General features: G+C 38.9%; 4 protein-coding genes across 4 annotated transcripts in view; 1 reads left to right on the top strand and 3 right to left on the bottom strand.

Annotated features, from left to right (window-relative positions):
* Positions 1-174: 174 nt before the first annotated feature.
* Positions 175-7,676, bottom strand: slc25a10b (solute carrier family 25 member 10b). The gene is made up of 11 exons (XM_008317288.3): positions 6,919-7,676; positions 5,528-5,647; positions 4,741-4,849; positions 4,314-4,362; positions 4,126-4,167; positions 3,983-4,026; positions 3,841-3,911; positions 3,592-3,684; positions 3,435-3,512; positions 3,269-3,325; positions 175-2,251 (listed from the first exon to the last, which is right to left on the bottom strand). Exons 1-11 carry the CDS (start codon positions 7,006-7,008, stop codon positions 2,150-2,152), a joined length of 855 nt encoding a protein of 284 aa, XP_008315510.1. The 5' UTR covers positions 7,009-7,676; the 3' UTR covers positions 175-2,149.
* Positions 7,677-10,109: 2,433 nt separating this feature from the next.
* On the bottom strand, positions 10,110-13,577 carry LOC103383943 (GTPase IMAP family member 4-like). The gene is given in 4 exon segments (XM_008317287.3): positions 10,110-11,290; positions 11,292-11,374; positions 12,517-12,588; positions 12,816-13,577. Coding segments are annotated over 4 exon segments (1,035 nt in total). The 5' UTR covers positions 12,826-13,577; the 3' UTR covers positions 10,110-10,420.
* Positions 13,578-13,593: 16 nt separating this feature from the next.
* Positions 13,594-18,662, top strand: LOC103383959 (MYCBP-associated protein-like). Its single transcript, XM_017035162.2, has 11 exons — positions 13,594-13,728; positions 13,862-13,955; positions 14,083-14,278; positions 14,370-14,557; positions 14,691-14,837; positions 15,377-15,475; positions 15,613-15,758; positions 15,841-15,959; positions 16,037-16,185; positions 16,426-16,581; positions 17,077-18,662. The coding sequence occupies exons 1-11, from the start codon at positions 13,700-13,702 to the stop codon at positions 17,206-17,208; spliced, it is 1,455 nt and encodes a 484-aa protein (XP_016890651.2). The 5' UTR covers positions 13,594-13,699; the 3' UTR covers positions 17,209-18,662.
* Positions 18,362-27,754, bottom strand: part of pkd1a (polycystic kidney disease 1a) — a 34,035-nt gene continuing 24,642 nt past the window's right edge. Inside the window, exons 44-56 of the mRNA XM_008317285.3 lie at positions 27,447-27,525; positions 27,228-27,343; positions 26,639-26,841; positions 26,120-26,314; positions 25,848-25,987; positions 25,267-25,394; positions 24,788-24,887; positions 24,552-24,677; positions 23,852-24,023; positions 23,063-23,353; positions 22,075-22,209; positions 21,340-21,666; positions 18,362-21,252 (exon numbers count right to left, since the gene is read on the bottom strand). Coding sequence (XP_008315507.1) covers positions 20,182-21,252; positions 21,340-21,666; positions 22,075-22,209; positions 23,063-23,353; positions 23,852-24,023; positions 24,552-24,677; positions 24,788-24,887; positions 25,267-25,394; positions 25,848-25,987; positions 26,120-26,314; positions 26,639-26,841; positions 27,228-27,343; positions 27,447-27,525 — 3,083 coding nt within the window. The 3' untranslated portion in view covers positions 18,362-20,181. The remainder of the gene's footprint in view (positions 21,253-21,339; positions 21,667-22,074; positions 22,210-23,062; positions 23,354-23,851; positions 24,024-24,551; positions 24,678-24,787; positions 24,888-25,266; positions 25,395-25,847; positions 25,988-26,119; positions 26,315-26,638; positions 26,842-27,227; positions 27,344-27,446; positions 27,526-27,754) is intronic.

The following is a 27,754-nucleotide window of genomic DNA, read 5'->3' as shown; positions in this document are numbered from 1 at the left end:
TACAGTATGTCATTGTGACACAGCACCCCACTGCACACACAACCAAATGTTATCTCTGCTTTTAAGCCATCAGGGGGCAGTATTAAGCGCCCGGGGAGCAGTGTGAAGGACGGGGCCATGCTCAGAGTACCTCAATTAGTAAACAAGTATACACAAATAAATAAAAAAACAATATTTTAAATCCAAAATGTTTATTTTGTTTGATCTATAGTACAATGTACCAGTTTAAAACAGATGGAAACATTCCCAACAATGGGTCCCTCAAATTTTATTTTAATGCATAGGAAAAGAAAACCTCACCTTTAAGATGGCCGCCATGCCTCAATTACAATATAACAGGAGGAAAGTGTTCAGTTCACAAGCAGCAATTGTAATTTAACATCAGGAGCTGCAGGAGTACAGAACGAAGTCACAGATCACAATATCACTCCCAGTAGGCAAAATGATGTAAGACAAAATTACCTGCAATTAATTTTAAAGCAGGTACAGAAGGGTTTTCTGTACATCACAGAATATATATGTATATATATATATATATATATGTATCTATGAATATATATTTTATAAACATTTTATCTTGCTAGATTTGTTCAGTATGATCTATGATATTTGCTAAAGTGCCTCAATAGAAATGAGTGTGAATATCTGTCCTGAGTCAACACACAACTGTCTTCTCAATTCTTTGATGACTTCTCAAAGCATGTTCACTACAGCTTTTGCCATTTACCTGGATGTGGAATATAATGAGCTAAGCACGGAATTGAACCCACAACCCTCCGGGTGTAAGACAACTGCACATGGGTTGGGGTGGCTTGGTGTTTGTAGGACAGTGTCTCTACAGTTCACAGTGTATGGAAAAGTAAGAATTCTTTTTTTTGCTAATAAGAATTTTTTCTAATAATTACATTTTAATTTGTGTTAACTTACTGCAAGTTCTTTTCTGAATTTCTTTCACTCTTCAGGCCAGTTACCAAAACAAAGTTATACACACACGCAGACATTTAAACGGCTGGAAAAAAACAGCATTACTAAACTCAAGGAAACAAAAACACGTCATCAGTGTGTACCAGGATACAGCACACATCCTCCACGTCCAATCAAAGGAGCTCTAAGGCACATTTTAATACCAGGTGTGAAGATACATAGCAAGCAGTTTTGTCATGAGATCAAATTACTAGAATAGCTGCTAACAGACAAATGGAAATGGACACAAAGCCAATGGCACATTTAAATTAAACAGTAACATTATGCTCAGTACTATGCTGATGCTAGTTGCATACTCATGTGCAGTAGAACTCTACATCTTTATTCATATATTAAGTAGGTAAAATATTTTTAGTGGTAATTAACTAGGACCGTAAAATAGAAGTCACTGTTTTGTTCAACACTTTTAACAGTATCTTCATTAACGCACTTAAAAAAACAAACTTGGTCCTTGGAAAAAAATCAGTAATAAAATGAAAGCCCTGACATTGGCGGAATGAAGTAAAAGACAATCAAGTTTAAATGAAATTTTTACATGTTAGAGGATGATTTGCATTTTAGTAAAAAAAATATTCATTAAAGGACAAACAAATCTGTAAAACAATAAAACTCATGGTGCAACCCATTTGGTCAGCACTATAAGGAATGATTACTATGCAAATACATGCCAGCCGAATCACTGAGTTTTGTTGATACATTAGGTTTTGGAAAATGGCAGCACAAATTACAACAGAAAACATTTTCTACAATTTGCAAATAATTCTCAGCCCAACATGAACAAAACTGAGTGTAAAACACGACTACAAGATTCACATTTTTCTACAGAAAACTTAAGCTACACTAGAGTCCTGACAGGTCTGATGGTATTGTTTACTTGTTACAACGTTACAAGGGTTTTGTCTTTCATTGTCAAGGTAAACGGATGAATAGCTGCAGTCATCCAAAGGCAAACATGTTGTAGTCCTGTTCACTCTACATTTGAATGGGTTGTTATGTCTCTACATAGTCGTTCTCACCCGTGGTCTGTTTTTAATTCCAGTGTTAACGTCTGCAGCAGTTGGTGCCCACTGTAGTCCAAACATTAAATTAAAATGTGGTGTTTAGAGACAGAGGTAGAGCTAAAAGACAAGCACAAGTGCACATGCAGGATCAGCTCTGTGTGGGCTCAGGAAATGATGCGGATGCCAAAATATTTCTTGAGCTGCTCAAGGAAAATGAAGGTGAGAACTGTGTGGGGAATCAAACGAATCCCTGCGGGGACGAGACCCTGCAAAAAAATGTAGAATTACAATATTTTTAAATACTCCCATTTCAAGTTCAGAAATTATAATTAGCACTTGCAACCTTTTTTAAAACCCATTTTCTTACCTTCTGGTTGTGTTTAAGACACGTTTAAAATCTTCCTTTAGTGATAATCTAATTCCATTTACTTTTAACATCCGGTGTATCTGACCCTCTACTTTCACCTCTAACCAGTTCTAACCTTTATTTCTCTACCCTTCAGTGGTGAGGTCCAGGTTCCTAGGGTTTCTTGCATCTATTCACACCACATATTACAGTGTTGTTATGATCCACATTATCAATCTGTCCATCTCATTTGCAAACAGGGAGGGGCTTATCTCTGCTGTAACCCCAGCACTACCAATAACAAATCTGTCAGTCAGCCCATCCTGCAGCTGTAGTCGGTCCTTCTCTCTAGCACTGGCTGCATGTGAAGCGATCCAGTCATGAATGTGATGACAGCAGGAAAGCATTTAAAGAGAGTCTGAGACAAGTGTGTGCTTCAGCCATACACAGGGTGCAAATTATCCTACTGTAATTTGCACCCTTGACCATCATGGTCCACTGTTTCACCATACCAAGACCTCTTCCTTCTGACATAAAAACTGTCCTTTTGGTTGGTCCTAACACCTTATTTGTTCTTTTGCAATCATTTGGTTTTTAACATTCAGTTAAAATAAGGAACAAGGCAACAAATACAAACTTGAATACATGAACATGGCTGCTGTAAATCATGACTCGGCCCACTTTGTGACAAGACAAGTCCAAACAGCTGTATACCTGCCTGCTTGTAGGAATTGAGACTTTGTTTTAAATACTTAAACTACACACAAGAGACTTGGGGTGGATTTTGATTTTTAATCCAACAGTAAAACATTCAGTTATTAATGATTAATTCGAGAATGAATGATTGTGTTGAAAATGAATATTTATTTACATAGAAATGTATGGAATTAATGTCTACTTTTCATGTCAAACTGTCAAATTGTGTAATTTAACTTACCTTGTAAAACGCTAGAGGGCCCAGTTTTGCAGTTTCCTGTAGGCAATGTTTCACCCCCTAAAGTGAGACATGAGACTTGGTGAAACTGAACACTGACAAACAACAAAGCAGGTACAACAAAGGACAAGGGAGTACAATGAAGAGGTATTAGAAAGGATCTACACACTGTGTACTCTCCCTTCGAGTTCATCAGTCTGGTCTTCAGCACATCTAGAGGTTGGCATAAGAATGTAGCACAGCCACCCTGAAAATGAGCAGACGGTGATAAGCAGAGGAAAGAGCTTTGTGAACATTATACACTGACTGAGCCACTGCGTACTCACAGCAATGAAGCTGGAAATAAAGTGTGTCAAGATATTATCTCCCATAATTCCCGTCCCCAGCACAAGTTGTTTGGCCTGGTCGTAGCACGCCAACTAAATGTGTGAACAGAGTTGAAGAGACATATATTTATTTTATCCGTTTGGTATCATTATTTTATGATGTGAGCTTTCATTAGACATGGTCCTTGAGGAGTCACATCATCTTTTACGGTGTTCTAGCACCTCATGTCATCATGTCGTTTGACTTGCCTGTCCAACAGTGACCATCGCTCCTCTGCTGGAAGCCATTGTGGCTCCGGAGAAAAGTTTTCTCACACCCTCTAAATAAAAGAGACATATTTTAAAGAAATGTTTTCAGGTGGCCTAACATGCAGTAAATCCTTACATTTACCTTCTCTTAAGACTCTGAGAAGCCCATCAATGGCATGTTTGTAGCTGCAAGGGAAAACATTAATCTTAGTTTCAGAAAACTCTGACAAAAACCTTGTATTACACCTGTAAAATAACCTTTATTATCTGACTGACAACACTTACTTCCTCCTCTGGTCAGCAGGCAGCTTCATGTCGTTTTGCATCCTTGAAGCCAAAACAGTTCAGAACTGCATGATTAGCTTTTTTTATTTTTACAAAACAAATTTAAATTTATTTACAAAATATTTTTTGGAAACAGCGTTAGTAACTTCCACATGGAACAGCAGAGCATCAGAACTAATCCATCTCACCTGACATTCACCATGTCTGCTGGTGTTCCCACAAAGCCACCAGTGAAACCTGTAGGCACATAATGAATATTTATAGGTAACATGTAAAACAGTGTTTTACTGAATAGTAAATAAACATTGCCCCAGGAGTTCACTCCTGTTCTCACTCTAACTCCCTTCAGTGGATAAACTGCCTAAAGCTACTGAACAAAAATGTTAAAACTTGGTCTTGTTTCCATATGTTTTGGCTCTTAGAACTCCTGGGACGTTAATCCAGGGAATTGATGCTTAAAAGTACTAGTACGGAAATTACATTGGCAAGTTAGAAAGCATGTCGCAGTCATGCACTGGTTTGTTGACACTAAGACAGTGAAAATGAATCAATCAATTCAGGATTTTAATGAAGATGTATAAAAGATTGTGTATAAAGGAATGAGTGAGCTCTCACCGCCAAAGGCTCCTAGCATGACCTTCTGGTAGAATGGCATGGGGCCACTACTGCCCATCATGTCCCTCACTGTCTCATAGATGGCAAACCTGGTAAGAGAATAAGACATCTGTAGACAGGACAGAAGATGGAGAGAAGGTGAACTATTAATGAAGAGTTAAACAAATGATTCAACATCAAATCACTCTGCAGAGCTTTCACATGGAACATGAGGAAAGTCAGGGTACATGATTTGCAAACTGAAGCTAATCTGGCACAATCCCAAACCTTAGGGCAATTTCCTTCCATTTAACTACTTTAATAGCCCTAGTTATGTTGCATTTACAAGTATTTACATACAAGTTAAATAGAATGACACTCATGGTTACAATATTTGTTCACAATTAGAGTGACAGATATTATTCTGCTGTTAGTCATGCACTTTAGTGACTTGACCTGATAGATAGATGTACTTTATTGATCCCACGCTGGGAAATTGATATTTATACTATTGATACTCTATAAATCAGTACAAGTTATGCACTGGTCATTAAGTCGTCTGAGAACTCCTCAGTTACTTCTTTTTTGAACCTGTCCCCATTCACTTTTGATCTGAAATAAAATGTGTGAAAAGTAATCAATATTTAGAGAGTTTATAGTTAGTGTATTAGACTCATCTACTCAGTTATATATAATGGTAATAATGTTAATGTACTCCATGTATTTTTAATTTATTTTTAAAATGTAAAACACTGTTCCTTTCCTCAGGAGAGCCGACATCTGCGCATTGATCATTACACAGGCGTACCTGTCTACAAAGAGAAGCTGAGAGGCCATTGTACAGAGCCAGTAAGCCATCGTTTTTCACCACATGAACAGCCATTCCCATCATCCTCTTCTTGACCTGCTGCTGGGTCTGCAGGTGAACCTGAAGAGGAAAAGATACTGTATATTCACTTGTCCATGTTTTAAGACAGTTCCGGTGGTTAGCTGACATCACTCTACAGGAGTTGGAGCGCTTCAAGGGCAACAGCTGAGTCATGACCTAAAAAGCAGTAAGGTACTGGAGGAGGGCACTGTAAAGCATGAATGTCATACTCTGCCTATACACTGAGAACTATTTTTATAGACCTAGTCATGCTGCATTTACAAGTGTTTCTCTTGGTGACCGTGAGCTGGTTACAACTCTGCCATGAAGACGCTTTGCCTAGTAAAGACTGGGTATGAATTACAGGCAGAGGGCAATATCATTGCAGATTCCATACAGCGTCCATGCTAGGGTCAACCAGTGTAGCACATATTTTCAATGTTATACAAGCAAGAAGTGGAAGACCTTGCTCCTCGTGTCTCTCCTTAAAAGTGCTGATTACTGACCTTGTCTGCAGAGTAAAGGCACGAGACTTCCTGAGTAGCAGCTAAATGTTATCAGTGTCATGTGCTGCCAACCTCTGTCAACTGCCCTACAGTGAACCCACACATATCTGTATTTGTGCAAATTATCTAAAAAAAAGGGAAGACACATGAAGTCAAGACCCAAGTGACTGTGTGACCATGCTACCTGACTGGAACAGATACAAGAAGCACACAGAGGCGTCTGGCTCAAAACTATCCCAGGGCAAACTGAAAATGCCTGGTCCTGATTAAAGTTCGATTCAAAAGTAAAAGTAATTTCAGTCCACATGAGTGAAGTACTGATCTGATCTTTTAAAATTATTATGAGAAGTGTTTTTATTTATTTTGGGTTTTTTGTGTGTGTGGTTTTTTTTTACGAATGTTTGACCTCACAGCCATTTACAGATGCGCGTGCACATACCCACGATTCCTCTGCCAATGACAGGCAGGCTATGTATGGAGAAGAGAGCACTTGGTGTAATCTTACAATTACCAAACTATATTCAGCAAACCAAGACACACGTATACATACACAGACGGACAGATGCGTGGACAGCTAGACATCTATGTGTACAGTTTCACACCGCTGAATGCTAAGGCTCAGTTATTAACCTGCCATATAACGGGGAAGGTGAAGGTTCACTCACGCTTTGGTTTATAAACAATGTCAGAATCCTATTCTGTAGCGCTTGGTAAAATGTCATCACTTGCCCAGCTAGACTCGTATAACCAGTAACCAAACAGCTGGAACCAACACCTCAGGCCTGCGCTCCTCCACACCAGTGGGCCCCCCGATTACTCACTCACCTTCAGGAGATCAAGAGGATGTGTGCAGCATGCAGCTCCACAGGACGCGATTCCCCCAAAATACCACCGCGAGATCCGTCTCTCGGCCATCGTGTTGTCCTGAAGGCAAACCGGTTTGTCCCTTTCTCTGAATTCGGCGTCCAGACACGCTATCCGGCTACCGTGTCGGCTGAGGGGCGCGCAGCAGTACAGCAGGCAGTGATTTGACTGGTGCACACACTCGTCGTTAATCTTCACACATGCCGATGTGACTCAACGACATGAACCGGAGGACTTTGGGCTCGGGCATTCATCGTGCACACTCACACTAAGAGACAAGCGTGTGGGTCGCTCTCGGTTTGTGCGCCAGTGCGTGACGCGTGTGATATCTGCTGTGTTTGCGCAAGAAGCAGCAGCTGAGTGCACAAGAATAGAGTGCAGCCAATTGCCACCGTGGTAGCTGGAGCGGCCTACTCGACCCTGGACCCCTGCGCACAGGGGTTAACAGCAAAGAATGAGAATACTGCAAAAGAAGTCCGCATAGTCCACTTTGTCAACTGCATGGGAGCGTTAAAGTGACACACACCGCCATAGGAAATGCAGGCCGCCGAATAACGTAGCTGTTTCTTTAAGAGAACAGTACGCCGCGAAACAGTTTTACTCAATACGTGACTGTGTTATTTCTTTGCTCACGCTAACGTGAGACGGGCTAAGCACACAGTTATTTGGGAAACTGTTACAAAGATGTAGTCAGATAGTGTTGTGTAGACTGAGGGCGGGGGCAGACCTGCGGCCACATTCTTCAGCGTGTTTAAACTCCTCAGGACCGTTTCAGTGACGCCCACTCAGCCGACGTCTGCTGATCAGGTGTTTCTTATGTCCACACATTAACGTGTCACTGATGTAATAATGATTTTACACTGACCTTACCAAATTCAGGTGTGACAGTGAGTTTAAACACATGCTTAAAAATCTAGACCCAAAGTCCTCACTTCTGTGTTTTTATCGTTAAAATTGAAAAACTTCAGAGCCCTTTAGAACTTGTGTTGTCGAGACGCTTGAGTAACTGTCTCACCGCGCATGTGTCGTTCTCATGAGTAGGGATGGGAGTTGAATTCTTGTTGAGAACCCGATTGTTCTGTTCCTTGGAATCATTATTCTGATTGCTTAATGATGTAAACTGAGCACATCTTCTTTTTTTTAAAAAAAAGTATTTATTTTCATTTATTTATTTATACATATATTTAGGTTTTCTTTCTTTCTTTAGTGAAAATATGTCAGTGTTTTATATGTAATTTTATTTTTTATCTGCCCTGTTATTCTTGTGATTATAAACGATGCATGTACTTGGATGTATGCATGTAAAAGTAAAAATACATGTGTATACGTGGATGTGGTGTGGATGTGAGTGTGTAGGCCTATATATATTCTTTTTTCCTTGTATAAATTGTGGAAGACCATACCAACCTAACAGGTCACTTCACCCTGAAAATGCAGGCCTACTTACAGGTCCTAGTGTGTACTAGAGTAGAATGGGAGGCTATAGGCGTCCACCTTTTGAACTAGCTGTCACTGTGGGTTAGGGAGGCTGACATCACCGCCTTCAGTGACGCTCTTGCCCTGATGTTTGTGTGTACACTTCCTAGAAGACACGATGTACTGTCAAAGGGCAAAATAACAGTTTTGCAACAGACATTGTCGTTTCTATGGTAATGTCGGTGGCTCCTGTTTCTTGTGTCACTGTGAGTTTGACTGTCTCTCTGACTTATGCTTAATTCATACTTGTGTCAAGATGAAGCAACAGGCTCTTGGTCATGTTTTAGGTGAAATACTGTAGTGACAAAACATTACTTAACTTCTCCAGAAAACGTTTTTTGTAGCCAGTCTTGACAAAAGTTACCCGCTCTTTCCCTAAATGTAGTGTAAGTAATATCTGGTCCTGAGCTGTCCTAATGTAACTAACCCAACATTCCCTTTGTTCCACGGTGCCCTGTGGGACCAAACTCTCACCACAAACACACTGTGTGCCCACTGTTTAATATCACACTGTTTGAGATAATATTACAGTCCAAGGTTTTGTTGTTAGAGTTGTTCTCACTTCAACGAATGTCTTATCTAAATAAAACCTGACAAGAGATGATAACTGTAGACGAGCTCTTACAGAATGCGGCAAAATACTTTCCTTGATAACAGAAATGACTGACTCTGAAAGGAGGGAATAACATTCACCAACTCACCAAAACACAGAGGCATCTCTTTTGTCTCAAGCCCAATAATTGGTCTTTGCATTATGTTAACAAATTTCCATCACATTTTGAGTATATTGTTTGTTCATATTTCTATGAGGTGACAAGTCTTCATGGTCATTTGAGTTACTTTAGTCTATCCTTCCATCCATCTCGGATGGATGGATGGATGGATGGATTAATTCATGTCAGTTGTTTCCACAACTGGTGCATAGTTACTAATTAGGTGAACTGTATACCAGTGGTGTCAAACTCATTCACTCCAGGGGCCAAAATCCAAACCAGTTAAACATCTATAGAACAGTCGTGCTGACAGTTCTTCAACCAGTAATATTGAATCTGAACAGACCACTACAAGTTTTTTCCTCAGTAAAATAAATAAAAAAAATAATCAAAAAAATGATAACATCAAGAAAAACAAGAATATTGTTACACATACAAAGTACTATATGTCAATGACGCAGAACAACAAAACAGGCTTTGGTGATGAGATGATGCTCCTTGTCCTGTTGTCTTCTGGTCCTTCTGAGACAACAGGTCCTGTCCATTCATCATGTTCTGTTTAGAACTGGAGTTCCATCCCATGCATGTGAACATAATTTGGCCATTGCTTTTAACCCATCCCATAAACATTTGTAAAGAAATCTTGTATTAAAGACTTTTAAGACAATCTAAAGCATAAAACGATAAGGTGGGCCTTGAGTTTGATTTGATATGATCTAAGATTTAGAACAGGACACCTGTGGCACGGGCCAGACTGGCTGGAATGAGCCAGTCAGTAGTGGTCACACATAAATGAAATTACAATTTAAGGTTTATTTCCATGTTATAGATGATTTCCTTTTGTGGAGGGAGTTAAAATAGTGTGAAACAGCAGTTCACTGTTTAAATTGTGGTCATTGTGGATTTTTGTTCATAGCAGACATTGGGCAAAATCAAATTCTGAAACCAATAGGAAAACCACAACATTTTTGAATTATTTTTATTTTTCTCATGTTTCCTTTTTTTCAAAAATCTTTTTCAAAGTACAAATAATAATATAGGTTTAAGACAAAGGCTTCAAACAATTAATGAATAAAAAGACATGATCTTATCTTTAGCTCAAGAGCCATTCAGCCAGTCATGAATGAAGTTTTAAATGCAAAAAAAGTTTGTGTCAGATACCATGAAAGGCCCCACCAACTTTTCATCACCAGAAAAATGTATAAACATAAAAAATAGAGATATTAATGTTGACCACAATGCAGTTTAACAAATGTGTCTTTGTAACTGACATCTTATACTGAAACAGATGCTGTTTTTTTACATCTTATCCCTTTCCATATCAACAGGGCAGCCACACCACACAACACTCCAAAGATAAGCACAGGAGCTCCAAGAGCTAGCGCCACGGTGGTGTTAGCTCCCACTGCTATTACCACACCTGCCAACACCAACACAGCAGCCACAGCTGAGGCCACACGTATATTCTTCTTTTTGACCTTTTTCTCCTTTTCTCTTTCTTTCTCCTTGTTCTCCCTTTCTGCATCCCACATTTTCTTCTCCTCTGCTTTCTTCTCTTCCTCCTCCTGTTTCTTGCGCTCCTCTTCCTCTCTGAGTTTTCTTTGGGCTTTTTCATACATTTCATTAGTGTAATGTTTCCCCCCATTTTCCTGTACCATTTCCTTTATCATGGTGAATAACTCGGTGACCTGCACGCGGTCCTCTGCGTCATTGTTGTTAAAGGCGTGGTATCTGCGTCCAAATGTAGTTGAGAGTCTTCTTAGCTCCTTGCACTCCTTCAGAGCATTGTCAGCTTTAGCCTGATCTTTACACGTAAACAGCATGATAGTGTACATGGAGGCATCATCTCCAAAGTTGTCCTGGATCCACTTCACAGCATTTCTTTCCTCCTCTGTGAACCTTACTCCAAGCCTGATGACCAGCAGGAAGGCGTGGGGTCCTGGTACGGACATCCTGACACATTCCTCTATTTTAGTTTTTAATTCTTCCTCTCCAATGCCTGTATCAAACAGACCTGGAGTGTCAATAACCTGGACCACGGTCCCATCCACTTTACCACTCTGTGTCTCACAGTGTTGGGTCACTGACACAGAACTTGGGTCCTCTTTAAAGGCAGCTCTTCCGTGGGTGGTGTTCCCGTATNNCGAGGATGGTGTTCCCTGATGCACTCTTCCCGGAACCAGTCTTACCAACCAGGACTATTCTCAGTCCTCCAGATAAATCCAGGGCTGTAGAATTATAAGCAAAAGCAAGACATATACAGATTAAAGTTGGGTCTTATGTAATATAACATAACATAATATGAATTGAAATGCAAAGGTCTAAGGCCATTTCCTTGCAGTGGCCTACTGCCAGAATGACATGTCAACAGCAAACAACAAAAACCCTGGGCAGTTTGAACAGCCCAGTCTTTGGCTCCTGCTGGTCACGATCACAGACCTGAGCATCTCCTTCAGTGGTTTATAAAACACAGGTAGGAGTGTTGCAGGTTATTCCTTCCTACTGTTGTCGTTCCACATTCCCTGTACATCATAGTTTGCAAATAAAGGGCAAAGAAACTAAATCTGAAATATTACTCTCTGTCACACAGTCATTCATCCCTTTTCTCATAAACAATAAGCTGCTTTAAACTGTCCCTCCAATAATTAGGTCAGTCTATGTTTGTACTTGTACAATGTTAGATTAGAATAGATTAGATTAGCGGTACATTCGATTAGATAAGATTAGACATTATAGCCATTACACATTAACAAATACAAGGCAACAGAATGCAGTTTAGCATCTAACCAGAAATCCAATAGGCAGTAATGCTAATGCTAATGAGTTTACACCATAAACATGGTAGGTGGGGTGTGCTGTGAGCATAATATATAGGAGAGGAGCTATTTACATTACATACTATACCTAGTGTAGTAGTGTATCTTCATGAGGATGTGCTATGACCAGAATAAATAAGTAAACAATAAGGTCAGTAAGGGGCAGAGGTCAAAAGGTTAACAGCTCTGGGAAAAGGCTGTCCCTGAGTCAACTTGTCTTTGTCTGAAGGGCATTCCTTTTGTGATTTTGAGACATTAAGGTAGCTCAAGCTACACAGGAAATTCAGTAACCCGTCAAAGGTTTCCATTCGGTGGTGAATACTGTTATGTATGAACTGATACATTATTAGTATTAGAAGATTTAACATCTGCCAGAAACGTCATCTTTTTTTAGACATAGTATTCCTGCTTTTGACATGTCCTTCCTGTTTCTTAATCTGTTGCCAATAATAGAAACATTTCCATTGTAGTAAATTCCTTAACCAAACACAGACCAATATTATTAATATTATTAATATAAATATTAATATTATTAAGACATGGAATCTGCATACCGTCAAAGTTAGTGAGACCACACCCATCCGACCGAGGTAGAGATTTTAGCTTCTTTTCCCGTAGAGGTATTTCTGTGACATCATACCATTGAGACAAAAAGAAAATAAAGATGTTACTACGTATAATACATCTGTACATTCCATAGTACGTTTTTATTTTTTCTTCTGTTCTTCCTAGTATCAGTACAAGAGGGAATGTCACACCAAAAAAAAAGGAAAAAAAAGAAAACCAAAAAACAAATCCAAATACAATTAATTTTTTTTGTACATATTTAGAAATAATGAGGCTAGTGTCCTACCTTCAGCCATAACTACGGATTATTCCCGTCAGTTCTGCGGTGGACAGCTGCTCTTTCAGTCTTAGTTGGTAACTTAGAAAAGCTTAGAATAGTGGTGGCCTTTCTGACAAAAGCTTCTGGAAGCCAGTGTGAGCAGATGGGGCTTCCTATTTCCTTCTATTGTCTTTAGTTTACTTCTAAAAAGAGCAACCCTGGAGGGACGGACCACTACTTTATGAACTTGGTGCAACGACTGATATGAATGGCTGTTTTATATATTTTAACAGTAAAACAATGTTCAAGCTATAAAAAAATCTAAACGACATGAACCACAAACAAGAAGACCACTAGACCTTGGACAAAATATATATTTCCTTTCTGATTTTCAGTGTGGATCATTGGACAGTTTAGACAGAAAGTGTTAAAAGTACAGTTTCATTTAAATGTAATGTGCCATATTTATAAAAATGCCAGGGGGGCACTTACTTTCTCTTTTTCCCCCAAAAAATAAAATATTAATCGACTGCTTAACAGCCTAGTCACACAATGTATCAGTTATGCTTCCGATTTAACATGCAGTGTCGGTAAAGAGTTTTAACGCAACGTTCGACTCTACCACCAATGACCAGTGGAGGGGGCACACGGGGTGGTTAAACGGACGACAGCGGACACAGGTGCCCCCGTGACACAATGGAAGCCCGACCACTGTATCGTTCACCTCTATAAAAGAGTTCCGATGAACTGAAATAAGCCTATGCACATGCACACCAGCCCTTTAGAGATACAAAAAGAAACCCACCGTCGTTTACTGGTGCGTTGCCATGGTTACGCGTTGAGAAACATCATTCTGAAGCCCGAAAGACAGACAGTTGTTCTCCGTCATCGACCAAAAATTGGAGAAAGAGATGGAGCATAATAAGGACACCAAGAACCTGTAAGTAAAAAAAAACGTTTTGAAAATGCACGATTTAAAGCAACTACCACAATAATTTATTCAATAGTGTTATATTTTATTTGTTGTTTTTTATGTTTGATGTTTTATGTTTCTCTCTCACTTAATATTACAGAAAGCCTCGAAACACACACTCATTTCTGTCGTTTCCTACATTAAGAATCTGTGGTCAACTTGCTTCCTGGACTGGAAATCCTGTACCTGAGCAGGTAAAACATTTACGTTTCCTACCCAGTTGGTCTTTGAGGATATATTTTAATGCTGACTTTTTAAAAATGACCATTATTATTACAAGCGTTTGAACAAAACATATTCTGTTCTGTTTCCACACATCAGGGAGAAGTGGGAGTCCGAGCCATTCTAGTCTTTGACACGTTGACTGGAGAAATAGCCACATCCCAAATAGAAATGCAAAATGAAGGCAATACATCCATCTTCTACAGCTGGCAGCAGTGCACTGTGCACCAGAGCTTTAGTACTCTTAAAAAACCACAATCAAACAAGCCACTCTTCTACTTCAACTCCTCCTCTGGTAAACACGGACCTCCACCTGACACCTGTTGTCATCTAATCTCATATACAACATGCCTTGCTGTGTTACATGTTTCCTAACATTCCTCCAGGTGTAATTCTTCCTGGAGAAAAGAAACTTGTGGAATTTTCATTCAAATCAGAGAAGCCAGGGATCCAATCTGAAGTGTGGCAGCTAAAGACTCAGCCTGTGCTGCTTCAGGGAGCCTCCATCCAGGTTATGCTTAAAGGCATAGCTCTGTCCCCTGATACAAATGCAGATCGAAGGCATTTATTACAGGTAGACTACCAGATATTCTGTAACCCAGTCTAACACTGAAAAGCACATTAATAGAGTAGGAAAAGGAGATATATCTACAGCTATTCACTGTTTCTTTTTTTATGATCTTCATTTCTTTTGTGTCTCTAAACAGACCAAACTAGAAAAGAGGGTTTATATGAAAATGTGTGAGTCAATTGTGTGCGAGATGGTGCGTAACGTCCACACTCCTGAAAGACCTGGGTCTCCTGCAGAGTTTTTCATCACTGAAGAGCAAAGATTTACCAACAGAAACAGCAAGGTAAATCCTGCCATTCCAAATCCCATGATTTGTGATATTGACGCTTCTGTGTAAATGTTTTGCAGAAAGAAATACTCTAATTTTGTGTAAACATTCATGTTTCCATTATTTATCAAATTATTTATTTTATAGTTTTAATAGCTCACTATTTGTTCTTATTTATTTTGTTGCAGATTAATTTTTAAAATTGTTTCTGTAATTGTAATTTTTATGGGAAAACTCCTCCATTCCCAATTATATATATATATATTTTTTTACATCTTAAGTTCTTTAGATCATCATGGAAAATAGCTGATAACACCTTAAATTAATCACTGTTGTACAATGTGATAATTATTTTACAGTACAACAGAAGTCTGTCTAAAGCTGTATATTGGTTTGTGGTATTCTTCTAAATGGATTCAAGCGTAGCTCAAATTTACTTTTGACTTCATCCCGTTTTGGGGCTAACTTCAAACTGCTCTATGTCTCTGTTTTATTGATACTGTGGCATACAGTCCTTCACAACTTTAATTGTTTACTTGTATCCCTTCGTGTAGCTTAATTACCTTCTCCAGCCAGTGGAGGAACTGAAAGCACTGTGGCAAAAAGTGAACCCAGAGCAAATGTGGGATTTTTCTGTGGACACGCTTCACCAGGTACAAACACATGGAATGACTTGTGTTATTAGTCATTGGTTGTGAATGTTCTGTACAAAGCAGTTATATGCTGTATAAATGTGTCTGATGTCAAACTAAGTGTGATTTAAGATTTCTTACTGTTTTCATACGTAAAGGTTTTACTTTCCCTATCTGAAGAGTCTTCACAAGAGACCAGAGGTCTGGTGCTGGAGGAGAGCTTGGCCCGTTTTAACTTTCTTCTTTTGAAGCTTTCTGAACCCAACTCACTGAAACACCAGTATACTACAGCAGCAGATTTAGGGTGAGGCATAATCACAAGGCATCTCCTTTACATCTTCCTATATTCACGATGTCTACAGTGAATTTCTGTTAGTGTCTGTTAGGCGGCAACTCTGGATTGGTCTGCTGGACAGGATGACAGATGAGGCTATTCGGCTCAAACACCTTCTGAACGTAACAGAAAGAGAAACATGGATCGATTCTTTACACACTTGTGAAACCGGTGAGACGCACACACATTTGTTTCTACTGAAATGGACACCCGTATGTTATATTTATATTCCTGATTATGCATCTTAGATTTGCCTGAAGAAATGAACAGAGGTGAAAAAGTGAGTTACAATCGTGAAGGAGTAGATGAGAAAATATCAAGGAGTGAGTCAAAATCCAGTGATAAGGATGAAAACAAAGGAGACTCCAAATCATCAACAAGTGAAAGATTGATACAGGTAAAAGAAAGATTTTAGTTGTTCTTGTTGAGAAACCCTGTTTATCTAAGATAGTATAAAAAAACACAAGATAACATGAAAAAAATCATACACTTACAGTGTTTCCTAACATTTTTTAAACCACAACACATACTTTACATTAGAATAATCCCATGGCTCACTACCAAAAACCATTTCACAAAAAGAATATATTTGATGTTTACTGGTCAACTTGTTTTCTCTTTCTCCTTTCTTTAAAAGATATCCACCAAGAAAGGCAAAAGAAGAAGTGAAGCTGTAAAGCACACCAAGGAAAAGCAGACAACAATGACTGATGATTCAAAAGTAATAAATCAGCAAATTCATGATGACAAAATTTTGGAAATTAGGATTTACAGGAAACTCCTGTATCAAAGGGTGAGTCATTTATTTTTTACTTTTAAATTTTTTTATTGTTCATAGATAGTTCTTTTTAACTGATTTGCCTGAACCACTTACACCGCAAAACGTTTGAAAACATTTTAGCCACACGTCAGCTGCTTCGTTTTCATCAGATTTTTTTTAAAGTAATAATAATATATAAAGTTCAAGTGAGCAAGAGGGAGTGAAACAGAGTAACAGAAGGGGAGATTACTCCTATGCAGTTCTTCTTTATATGGGTACTAACAACTGATGATGCCAACTGGACACAGCTGATTATAATACAAACATAAAGTGGATTAAATTGAAAACCCACAATAACATGTCAAGACTCTTCACTTTCCAGTGTGGGTCTGTTTTCACTTTATAAAAATGGTCTCCAAATGTGTCAAGAGCCATATGTAGTTGGAAAGAAAATACTAATATTTATAAATTCTTTATTTTTTGACTGTGTTAATAACCATTTGTCAATATTGTTTGTGTCTCTTGCAGGTGTATGCTTTAATGGAGGACCTTGTGGACACCATGTGTGATCTGTTGACTGACCAAGATAAGGACATCGTCGGAGAACCCAATAGGAACTGGAGCCTTACAGCATGTAATCAGCCAAGTGTAATGTTTTGAAATATTGGTGGTGAAACTTTTTTCAGGAAATTATTATATTTTATTTTTATGTTCAAATTGTAAAGTCCTTTGAAGTGTTTTGTAAATGAAAGTGACACAGATAAAATGGACATGACTTGACCAAAACAAACGAACATACAAAAAAACAAACAAACAAACAAAAAAAAAAACCCAGAGGAGATTCTCAACACACCATCTATAATACTGTGTGCAAACTACTTCTTTAGCAGTAATCAGGAAGCCGTGTACTATCTGCAGTCATGTTTCTTTTACGGTATTAATTTGTTTACGTTGCGTGTGATGATTACATACCGATCTGTGGATCCCTCAGGTCGAACAACTTCATGAACCACTGACAGCCCCTCTGGTTGTCTGTGGAAAACATGATGATGTTGCTGCTGAAATCCAAGCTGTGTGTTCTGACGGCAGAAGGAACACGGAGCAAAAATTAAACTCCAACATATAAAACACTTTACAGGAAATTATAAAAAATAAATTTATGTACATATATTGTATATTTATTTTATATACTTGTTCACACGAGACACATATGCTAGCGTAAATTGCACTAACGGTCTCGACCGAACGATTACAATTTCAAACAAAATACAACCGACAATTGTTTTCGAAAACCCGCCATTTTAATCAATCAGACGTAGCCACAGTGCCCAGGTTTTTGACTAGAACGCCCACTGGAAGCCCAAATCTCTAACACACTCTCATGCGCCGGACCGGCAACCGGAAATAAGGACCGTACAACGTTTTCCTATTTCCGTTATACAAACGTTCTAATGTCAGCGCGCCCCCTACAGTTGACTGCCGACATTCACTTTTTTGAGTTGGTTTAGTCTCTTAAAACTTTTTATTTGACAGAAAGAGCGAAAGTGAATAATTTACGCTAAAAACTCCAAAAAACAACATATTTGATAATGTCAAAATATCACCTAAAACAAGCAAGACTACATTCTTACTATCGTGAAAAAAATCCAAAAACTAAAAACTACCAGAATTGCCTTTAAATTCAAAAAAACGTTTTCCTAAAAATAGTTATATAATGCTCTAATTTGATTAAATTCATGCAGAAAAAATATAAAATTTTGATTATATACTGTATATATTTATATATATAAATAAATGCTTTACAAGTTAGATGTACTGGTAGCATTTTATTGTAGGACACAACTGCAAGCTGAAATGTATTCAAATTCCATTTCCACCTACTGTGTTATTGGGTGGATGTACCTCATAATACATTTAGGGTAAAATAGTGGATGTAAATATAAATGCCAGTTGCTGAAAAAACCTTTGGGAAACAAAAGAACATTCATTGATCTCAAGCACAGAGCAGTGATTGTAATGGTTGTAATTTGGCACAACTGAGCAGTCAAACACTTCATTTGACTTTGTCAAGCAGGGAAACAGAAACTGCAATGGGAGAAAAATAAAACAGACAACAAATCTTTACAAAAATCTAAACACGTTTGTAAAACAAAATTCAATAATGGTGACACAAGACACAAAAGACATTGCAACAATATGCATATTGTAATATTGTACATCAAGAAGGTAGGAGGTAACGAAATTGATTTGACTATAGAGACACTGACAAAATGTCAGACTTTAGAATGGGCAACACCAGCAGCTCCTTTGGCTTCTAAAGGTTCACTAGTTCACGTAGTGCTTGGGCTTCTTTTGACACACAGTGCCCTTCCTGACACAATCCCACCTTGTGGTCACTTGTGGTGGTCAGTGGAATTAAACACATTGTAGGCATATAACACAAAGAACAAATACACACAAAAAAGAACAAAGACATTTTCACTTCTTTTTGTATGTTCTGAAGTATTACATTTCTAAGACGTACATTCAAAGCACATTGTACCTTCTTTTTTCCCTGCTCTCACTGCGCTGCCCACGAATCATCTCGGTGTGTATCTATTACATAATTTTTAACAGCTCATAATTACAGTGGCTGGATTTGTTTTCTGTTTTTAAAACAGGTGATGCTTTTTGACTATGATTCTCCAGAAGTTGAGAAAACTCAACTCCGTTAGTTGTCACCAACAGTTGACTCAGAAAGTGTTGGGTAGAATTGGAGAGAGGTGTTCCCTGAGTTTTGGCAACCATGAGGAATAAATGGACATTAATGATAACATGACAATGAAACAAAAGCAAACAGTGCAGCTGCAAATGTTAAATTCAATACCATAATAAAAAAATGTGAAATGAAAACTTAGTACATCAGCTCCAGCAGAATATAAAGTGCTAATAAAAAGCTTAATGAATTCATCTTGCTGCATGTGTCAACTCAGGATACATTAATTATATTTAATCAACAACAACTTTAGTAGCATTCAGAGTTGTGATACAGCATTAATTAAACTCTTCAAACCTTTTGGATACTAAACATATTACTAAACACCAGACCTTACTTTATTTTAAGACAATAACACCAACATTTAAAAAGTGCTTCTGTAAGAAATACTGAATGAAATGCAACAAAAAGTAAAATTACTCAGACTGGCAGAAACTGTACGGCTGAACTGTACCTGTGCATATACAGTATACATATCTGTGTAGCTGCATGCAAATATAAGTCAAAAACTAGGAACCAAAACTGGTCACATGTCACCAACCAATGAAATTAAAACATAAAAATATAAAATGTAAGTGAGAAACAAAAACCCTTTTCAGAGACATTTCCACACTAATCTGCTCTTGTCACTGACCCTACATGGCCACCAGGGTCATGTCGGCTCAGGTAGCCTTGGTTTTTGGTACATTGCGGAAAGCTGGACATTGATCTGGTGACCTGCACCTGGTATTTTGGCGAACTGAGTTTGCTCATTAGTAGTCTTTTTAGCTTCAATTTCAATAATTACTTTTTGTCTGAGACTTTTCAGCCCCTCCTCATCCTTAATCCACTCTTGCCTCTCATTCCTTCCCTCTCCCCTTCAGTTGTTCCTTCAATTCTCAGAATTTCGGGTGTCCCGGGCCGTGTCTGTCTATGTTGGGGTGCACCTTATTTTTGAGGGGGGGTGGCTTGCGTTTTCGTTTGCATGTTGGAATTATGGTAGTGTGGGCAGGGTGGTTAAACAGACTGGAGGCAGAAAAGGTTTCTCTTTTTTTAGGAGGATCGCAGTCCTGGGATGCTGTAGGACATGGGGTGGACACAGAGGGTGTAGGGACACAGGGATATGCAGCAGACATTTGGGACAATTGGGTAGAAGTAGAGATGGGAGTAGGAGGGTTTTCTGATGACACAGGGATGGATTCAGGGACAGATTTATCCATGACTGATGTGAGTGGCCTTTCACACACTGAGTGTCTGCCTGATAACTGAGGCGAAAGGGTGAGAGTTGAGGCCAAGGTTGCCCTGGATTTCAATGAAGGAACAGGTGTAGATACAGGCATTTTTCTGAAGTTGGTAGAAGTGTTTCCACAGTCTTTTGGATGGTTACGTTTATCATTACGTTTACCCTCTTTGTTACTTCTGTGCTTTTCTTTGCCATTCTTGATCTCCTTCCGTCCAGCGGAGTCTTTGTTTTTACCATTCTTTTCACCTTTTCTCCCATAACCCACCTCAGTCCTTTCTTGATCTCCACCTGCTCTCTCTCTCTCCCACTGTCTCATTTTTCTATGTACCCGCTCCAGTTTACACTCGAGGTGGTACAGATCTGCTGTCGCCCCTGAGACACGATCAAGCTGCTGCAGCAACGCCTCCAGAGTAGGAAGGAGTCTCTTTAGAGATGCTTCAGTCTCCACCTTCTCTCTCCAGGTAGTACCACCTACCACCGACCCAGGGCTCAGACCCAAACCTAGGCCTAATCCAAGGCCAGAGCCCACCCCTGGAGCTTCAGTTAGACTACAAGGGCTGGAGGATGCTGGACGCCATGAGGCCTCAGAGCCTGCATCGACACTGTCTGGCGTAGAAGGAGAGTCCGGACCGTCAAGTGGTGGCAAGCAGAGGGACTTGCAGTCGCTGGTCGACGATGAACGGGACGGTGGCATCTCTATACCCTCAAAGCGCACCTTGTGACGAAACTAGGGACAGAAAAACAAGAAAAAAGCAAATTTGTTTTTAAATAAAACTATTTTGACATGGTTATTCCAGGCGAAAGTGACATGTACCTCCTTAGCAGAGCTGAGACCCATCCACATTTTGAGTCGTCTCAGAAACAGCTCCACCATCTCATAGTCCTGAAGATCCACAGCCACACAGTACAGCTCTGCTCGTGCACGGCGGTAGTTCCTCAGCAGCACAGAAATGATCAGGCATAACAGCATCAGGTGTAATACAGAAAAGCTTGTGTGGAACACCAGTGAGGAGAATGTGCCAGAGGGAATGGTCATTGGTGAACGTGTATCCGGTGAAAACCAGCCTGGACCACTGGCCCTCAGCAAAGACAGACAAGAGGAGCTCACACTGTTGTAACCATCCAGTACAGTGTGGAAGAGCTGTAGTGGACGAGAGAGACAGACATAAACCACATCATTAACAGTGTGAGTCCAGGACTGCAGGACCTGATCCAGACCTGACACTGATGTCATTATTCATATTGTTATATTTATAACTAATTTAGTCTAACTCAGCAGAACTACTTATTACTACTGATAATCCTTAGATGATTGTTTTACTACACAGAGGGTCCTTGGTTTGCGATGTCCTCGACCTACAGCGATACGTCGTCACACGCTGCAATATATGGAAGTGAGCTATGTTCACATTCACCAGTTGGATGCCATACACCAGGGGTAACAGAACTACAATGTAAGTCAAGGACCCCATGTATTGGTACACATAAAGACATTGTATTGTGTTACTATTCTGATACAATGAAAACAGACAAGAAAAGAAATACTGACCAAATGTCCTGTGTGTGAGTAAGCAAGTATCACTAATAGCAACGCCACAGTGACTCCCAGCAGCTCCCATAATGAGTGCCGCAGCGCTCTGCCAAACACTGCCCACTCTCTAAGAAATCGCAGCTGATGGGAAGCCTACAAGAATCAGAGAGACAGAGAGAAAACTTAGCATTGACTTTTTTTCTGACTGACACTCGGAGTGCAATGTAGCAAATATTTTTAACAATAATCATAATAATAATCACTTTAAATAATAATAATTTACATTGTTTTGTGTTTCGGAAAATTAATCGAAATACAATTATTTACACAACTGTTGTTTAAAGTTCTAATATCAAATTCAGCTGTTGAACTTTTGAGTTACCACATGTGAACAAGAGTTGTAATCAGCGAAGTCTGCAAAAGAGCAGCCAGTTTGACCATGTTTATTTATTATTTAGGTTAAAAAAAAACCTCTTAATATTTATATTTTTTCTGAATTTAAGCCATTAAAAAGTACAACACTATGTATTTTAGGCAACTACAAAGAGTTAAAAGTTGTGGTCTTTTGAGGTGCAATAACTATTACAAACTCCTTTACCTATCTATGCAGTTATGGCTGATGAAACCAGGTCAAAAAAAGTTTCAAACTCATTCAAAGTAACGCAATAGTCACTTTCCCTGGCAACTCGTTACTTCTATAGTGTAACTCAGTTACAAACTCTTGACGTTACTTTGTTTGGAAAAGTAACTAGTAACTAACTAAGTAATGTGCCCAACACTGCTGTACTCTAACAAACCACACTTAAAAAGACAAACAGTTTATCACAGCTGAGCAGCCTTTGAAAAAAACATCTCCAACAGTTATTGCTCTTATATATTTAAAGTAAGGTCTGATTTTGTTGTGATATTTTTTGTGATAACCTGTAAAATAAAATCCTTGTGGAAAAGGTGGAGCGTTACAACTGCCCTGTTATTCAAAAGATCATTGTAGTCATTTTCCTCTTACCTTGAGCACCAGTATGAACAACAGCAATGCAGACATGACTGAGTACAATTGACTCATTCTGGCCAGAGGGTAGAAGTCCGTGAAGTCGTTCCTTGGATGCTTCAAGTATGAAACCCACATCTGCCGGGCTGTGGTGCAGCAACTCAGGTGCAGCCCACACAAAGTGGCTGCTAGAGCCAGTTTACAGATGCCTACGAGTCTCCAGGGTGACAGAAAATACCGGTAGCCCTCTTTGGAAAAAGCCAAGATACCATTCACCAGGAAATACAGCACCAGAATGAACACGATGATCTGAAAGGCAGACATCAAAGGTCACATCAGCATTGGTGGAGGTGACAACAATTGTAATGGGGGCTTAAAGGGAAAGTGTTGTTTGCAGTTTTGTTCTTTTTTTTTTGGTATTTTGCATTTGTCAGCATTGAATATGAACATGTAGCTTTCCTTCTGGGCTGTAAGCTGTAGGCAGTGCAGAAATCTTTGATCCAAACAATAGAGTTAAGACAAGAAAATAAAGATAAAGCATAGACATTTTGCTGATGTTCAAAGAACCCAATATTTTTGGCAATTTCAGTAAATTGACTGTGGGAATAATTATTAACTGTTTAATCATTTGCCAGTATAAAGTAATCCTGGCTACGCCACTAAAACTTTAACAAAGACACATTCTAAGTGTAGTGCTCATGAACCACAACTATATACAACAATATTATCATATATAATATTAAAATACAGTATTAAGATAGATGTCAAAATGTCAAAAGTCCAGACAAAGGAGTTAGTCTGAGTTACCATTAGGAGGAGCTGTAGGTCCAGTCCTGTGATTAGCCGCAAAGTGAAAACGTGAAGATCAAGACTGGACTGGACATGCTCTGAAACTGGGAACTCAAACAGGAAGGAGAAGACAGCCAGATGGTTTGTGTTGATGTTGTAGAGGGAGAACTTCACGGACACAGTATGAATTCTGTAAAAATAAAAAATCATTAAAGACACTTGATTAATGGACTATAATAATACCAGAAGTCATAATCTTAATTCTCTCATATTAGTCCGACGTATAAGTATCTCAGAAAGTTTGATGTCATCAGATAGAAAAAAAAAGAAATAACTTTATTATGTGTGAAAACACTGTTTGAGATCCTTTTTTATTTACAATTATTCTATAATATCTGACACTATAACAATATTCACCTGATCATGAGTCACTATTCTATATGTAGTTCTTAATTATGGGACTGTCCCCACTGAGAATAGGGGTTAAGGTAACTGTGGATTCAAACCAAAGCAGACACCCCTCCCCCCTTACCATCACTGTCACTGTATTTACATAAATGCAACTACACACCACACACAGATTCAATACGATCTAGTCTTTGTTGACACACTTAGTTGCTATTCTCAGGGCAGTCGAAAAATGGTTCACATTAATGGGTTTACACAGAGATTTCCATTATGATGTTTGTATAAATGTTTTTCTGCTTTGTTTTAATACCTGAAGTTGAGCCACAGCGGGTGCTTCAACTGTTGGAAGGAATAAGAGGCCTGTTCCAGGCTCCCATTGAACTGATGAACCGTCTCAACATTGTAATTTATGATTCCATGATTTACTAGCTGTGCCCTAACAGAGAGTTGGTGAATACAGAGCAGAGAATGTGACACATGAAAGAATCACAGGTAATGTCCAACACGTGTAAGAGGCAGCTAACTTAAAACAAACGTATGTCTTACCAGTTGTCATCATTGGCAATAAAAGCAGAGAAATGATCAGTTTCTCCGTGTGAAGACATCATGTGATCACTCCCCAAAAAACCCTGTCTTGCTCTGTTATCTATTCACGAGAACAACACATAAAAGAGGGTGAGTTTGACTCTCAGAGAAACTGATAAATTACTAAAATGAATAGATATATTCGAGACTATCAATCACTTAAACTTTCTAACCAGATTAATTACAGGCTGGCTGTGAATTAATGACAATTAAACATGATTAACTGTTTCATGATAACATTACTAATGCAAAAATGGGAGCTATATATATATATATATATATATATACTAAGACAGTAAATATGACACTTGGTCAATATCAATTATTAAAATGGGAATAGAATGAATACAAAAATGTAGTGAGTCTTTGCCATGTATGGAGTCAATAAATAGGAGGATGTTACTGTCATATCAACACCCTGGAACACAATTAAGTCTCACCTAGACTGTTGATTTGTTGCATCCTCACAGTGCCAAGCAACACAGTTCCAGTGTTCCTTAGAAGGGCAGAATCATCTACTAACCAGGGCAACAGCGACTCATTAAGCCACGTCAGAACATTACCTCTGCTAAAGGAGTCAAACACACACATTAGGGCACATCAGGTAAGCCAGAGAATAGCAAACAGTGGGTTAGTCAAGTCAAATGCATTTCATTTGTATGGTAATACATAAATAAACAAAAAACATTTTCTTGGATTGACTTTACAGTTTTGACACAAAAATGAAATCAAATCCCACCTAAAAACCTTTAGCAGAGAAAAAAATTTAAGGAAAATAAAAATATAGTCAATCATATAAACAAGACACTGTAGAATAGAAGAAAAAAAAAATCCCTTTTCCAGATAGAAATCTCCAGAAGATCCAGACTCCGAACCAGATCCGGACTTAGAGTGTGCAGTTCATTTAATTTAGAGACTTTTACAAATAAAAATAAAGCTCTTTGTCTCAAAAATGTCTATTGTGCAGGAGACAATACCACACTTGGTTGATTAGAAGAATCCACATATCATGAGTTGGTACCTGCTAATGTTGTGATATCCAGATCTTTGAAGTGTTTGTAGCAACTGAGTGCGCAGTCGGAGGCTGTGTGCATCTTTGGCTGAGTCGGAGTAGTTGAGGAGTAAAACCACCAGCAGGAAAAGCATATAAAGCAGGAAATTCTAAAAATAAAAAACAAAATATTCTCTTATAAATTTATCGTCACATTAAAAAAAAAGCATATAATGTTAGGAGTAAACTCCTTGTCTCCAAGATTAAACCTATAACATATGGTCTAGAATCTTCAGACGCACCTTCAGCATACTGTGCAGCATGTTAACCTTGCGGGTCTGATGCTGTGCCTGCGACAGCGCAAAGCCCTGTGGTGGCCGCACTCTAGGGACCCTCTGGACCACTTTTTCCACATGGGGGAATTCTACAAGCACATCTTGGTCTTCTGGACGCAGGCGACGGACAAACACTGCATAGTAAACTGCCTCACATAACACCTGTGAAAACAATGGGGTTAAAAATCCTTGCTAAAGCTATTTTCAAAACAAAATACAAAATATATTTTCTGTCGTAAGTATAAATGTCCAGTAGGGTCCAGAAGGCTAATGCTTTACTTTACATCAGAAAAGTAAAACCAGAAAAACAATAAAAATGTATATAAAAAGGAAAGAGAACAGATGCATTAATAATCTAAACATGGCATTAGATTAATTATAGATGATTTTAATTAAACACCACAGGAATCTGACAAGAAAACCTTAAGTGATCAAAAAACTAAAGCAGAAGTGTGTATGTGTGTGTGTGTGTGTGAGCACAGCTACCTTGATTGGCTCCAAAAGGAAACATGAGCACAAGAAACTGGCAAAGCAGGAGATGAGCCACATCATGGCAACACCTGGGCTGAAGCTGTGACCTGCCCAAACTGAAACAGCATTCCCAAGAGCAATAGCTGCCCAGCTGCCCCACAGAGTGGCCTGTCCACACCATGGGGGAAAGCGCCTGGGACGACACACATCTGTAACAACTAGACACGGAAGAAAGTTAGTCTTTTTTAAATAGAAAATGTAGTAGAATCACATTGACTATTGCCTATCATATTTGGCACCTTGGACTAGCCCAAACCTGAGCTGTATCTTGGATATGAAAGTTCTGTGATAATAATGCGGTGGACAATGGAGATAAGTAGTAAGAAATGCACTGGCAGGGTAACATGTCTATAGCTAACGGGTCAACGTGGCCCTGCATTTTACAAGCTCCTGACTCACTCTTGGCTTGTTACGGCTTGTGATCTGTTTGCACTGTAACCTACATATACATGAACAATGTACCTGTTTGGTGGTGCTAATATACTACTGCATGGTTATATGAGGTATAGCTATGTAAAAAACAAGGTTTCTCTATTGGACATACCTGTGTTTGAGGTGAAAGCTTTTTTTGGTGGATCCCTTCGAACAGATTCAAAAGGAAGTGGCTCGTTGAACCTCTGAAGGAGGATCACTTCAGTCTTATCTCCAAAAATGCTCGATCTGAATCATGGGGGGAAAAACATACAGACACACAGATGATGAAGAAGTGTACAAATGTACTGTGCCAATTCCTTGCTCTTCCATTTGTAAAGATCATGCTTACAGGTCAGCCAACTCGCTTTCACTTGTCTGAGGAAAGAAATTCTGCCCATCTGCCAGGATGTGTTTGATCAAATCCTCATCTGTGAGTGAAATGACATTTGGACTTCATTACTGGACAAGACTTTTAATTATATTGTTAGAATACTAAAGCTAACAATGATGCAGCCTTACCAAATAATTACAAACACAAAATATTCAGTAGCAACATTTGCAGATCCATTGGAGTGCAGTAGATTTGGCACCTGTCTTTAGCCTAAATTACCTTCTCATAACTTTTAATTGCATGCATGAGGCTAAGCCATTAAGAAC

Source organism: Cynoglossus semilaevis, chromosome 9, assembly GCF_000523025.1.
Source record: "Cynoglossus semilaevis isolate Cse_v1.0 chromosome 9, Cse_v1.0, whole genome shotgun sequence".
Taxonomy (NCBI): Eukaryota; Metazoa; Chordata; class Actinopteri; order Pleuronectiformes; family Cynoglossidae; genus Cynoglossus; species Cynoglossus semilaevis.
Note: the sequence above shows the minus strand (reverse complement) of the source record. Positions and strands in the feature narration are given on the sequence as shown.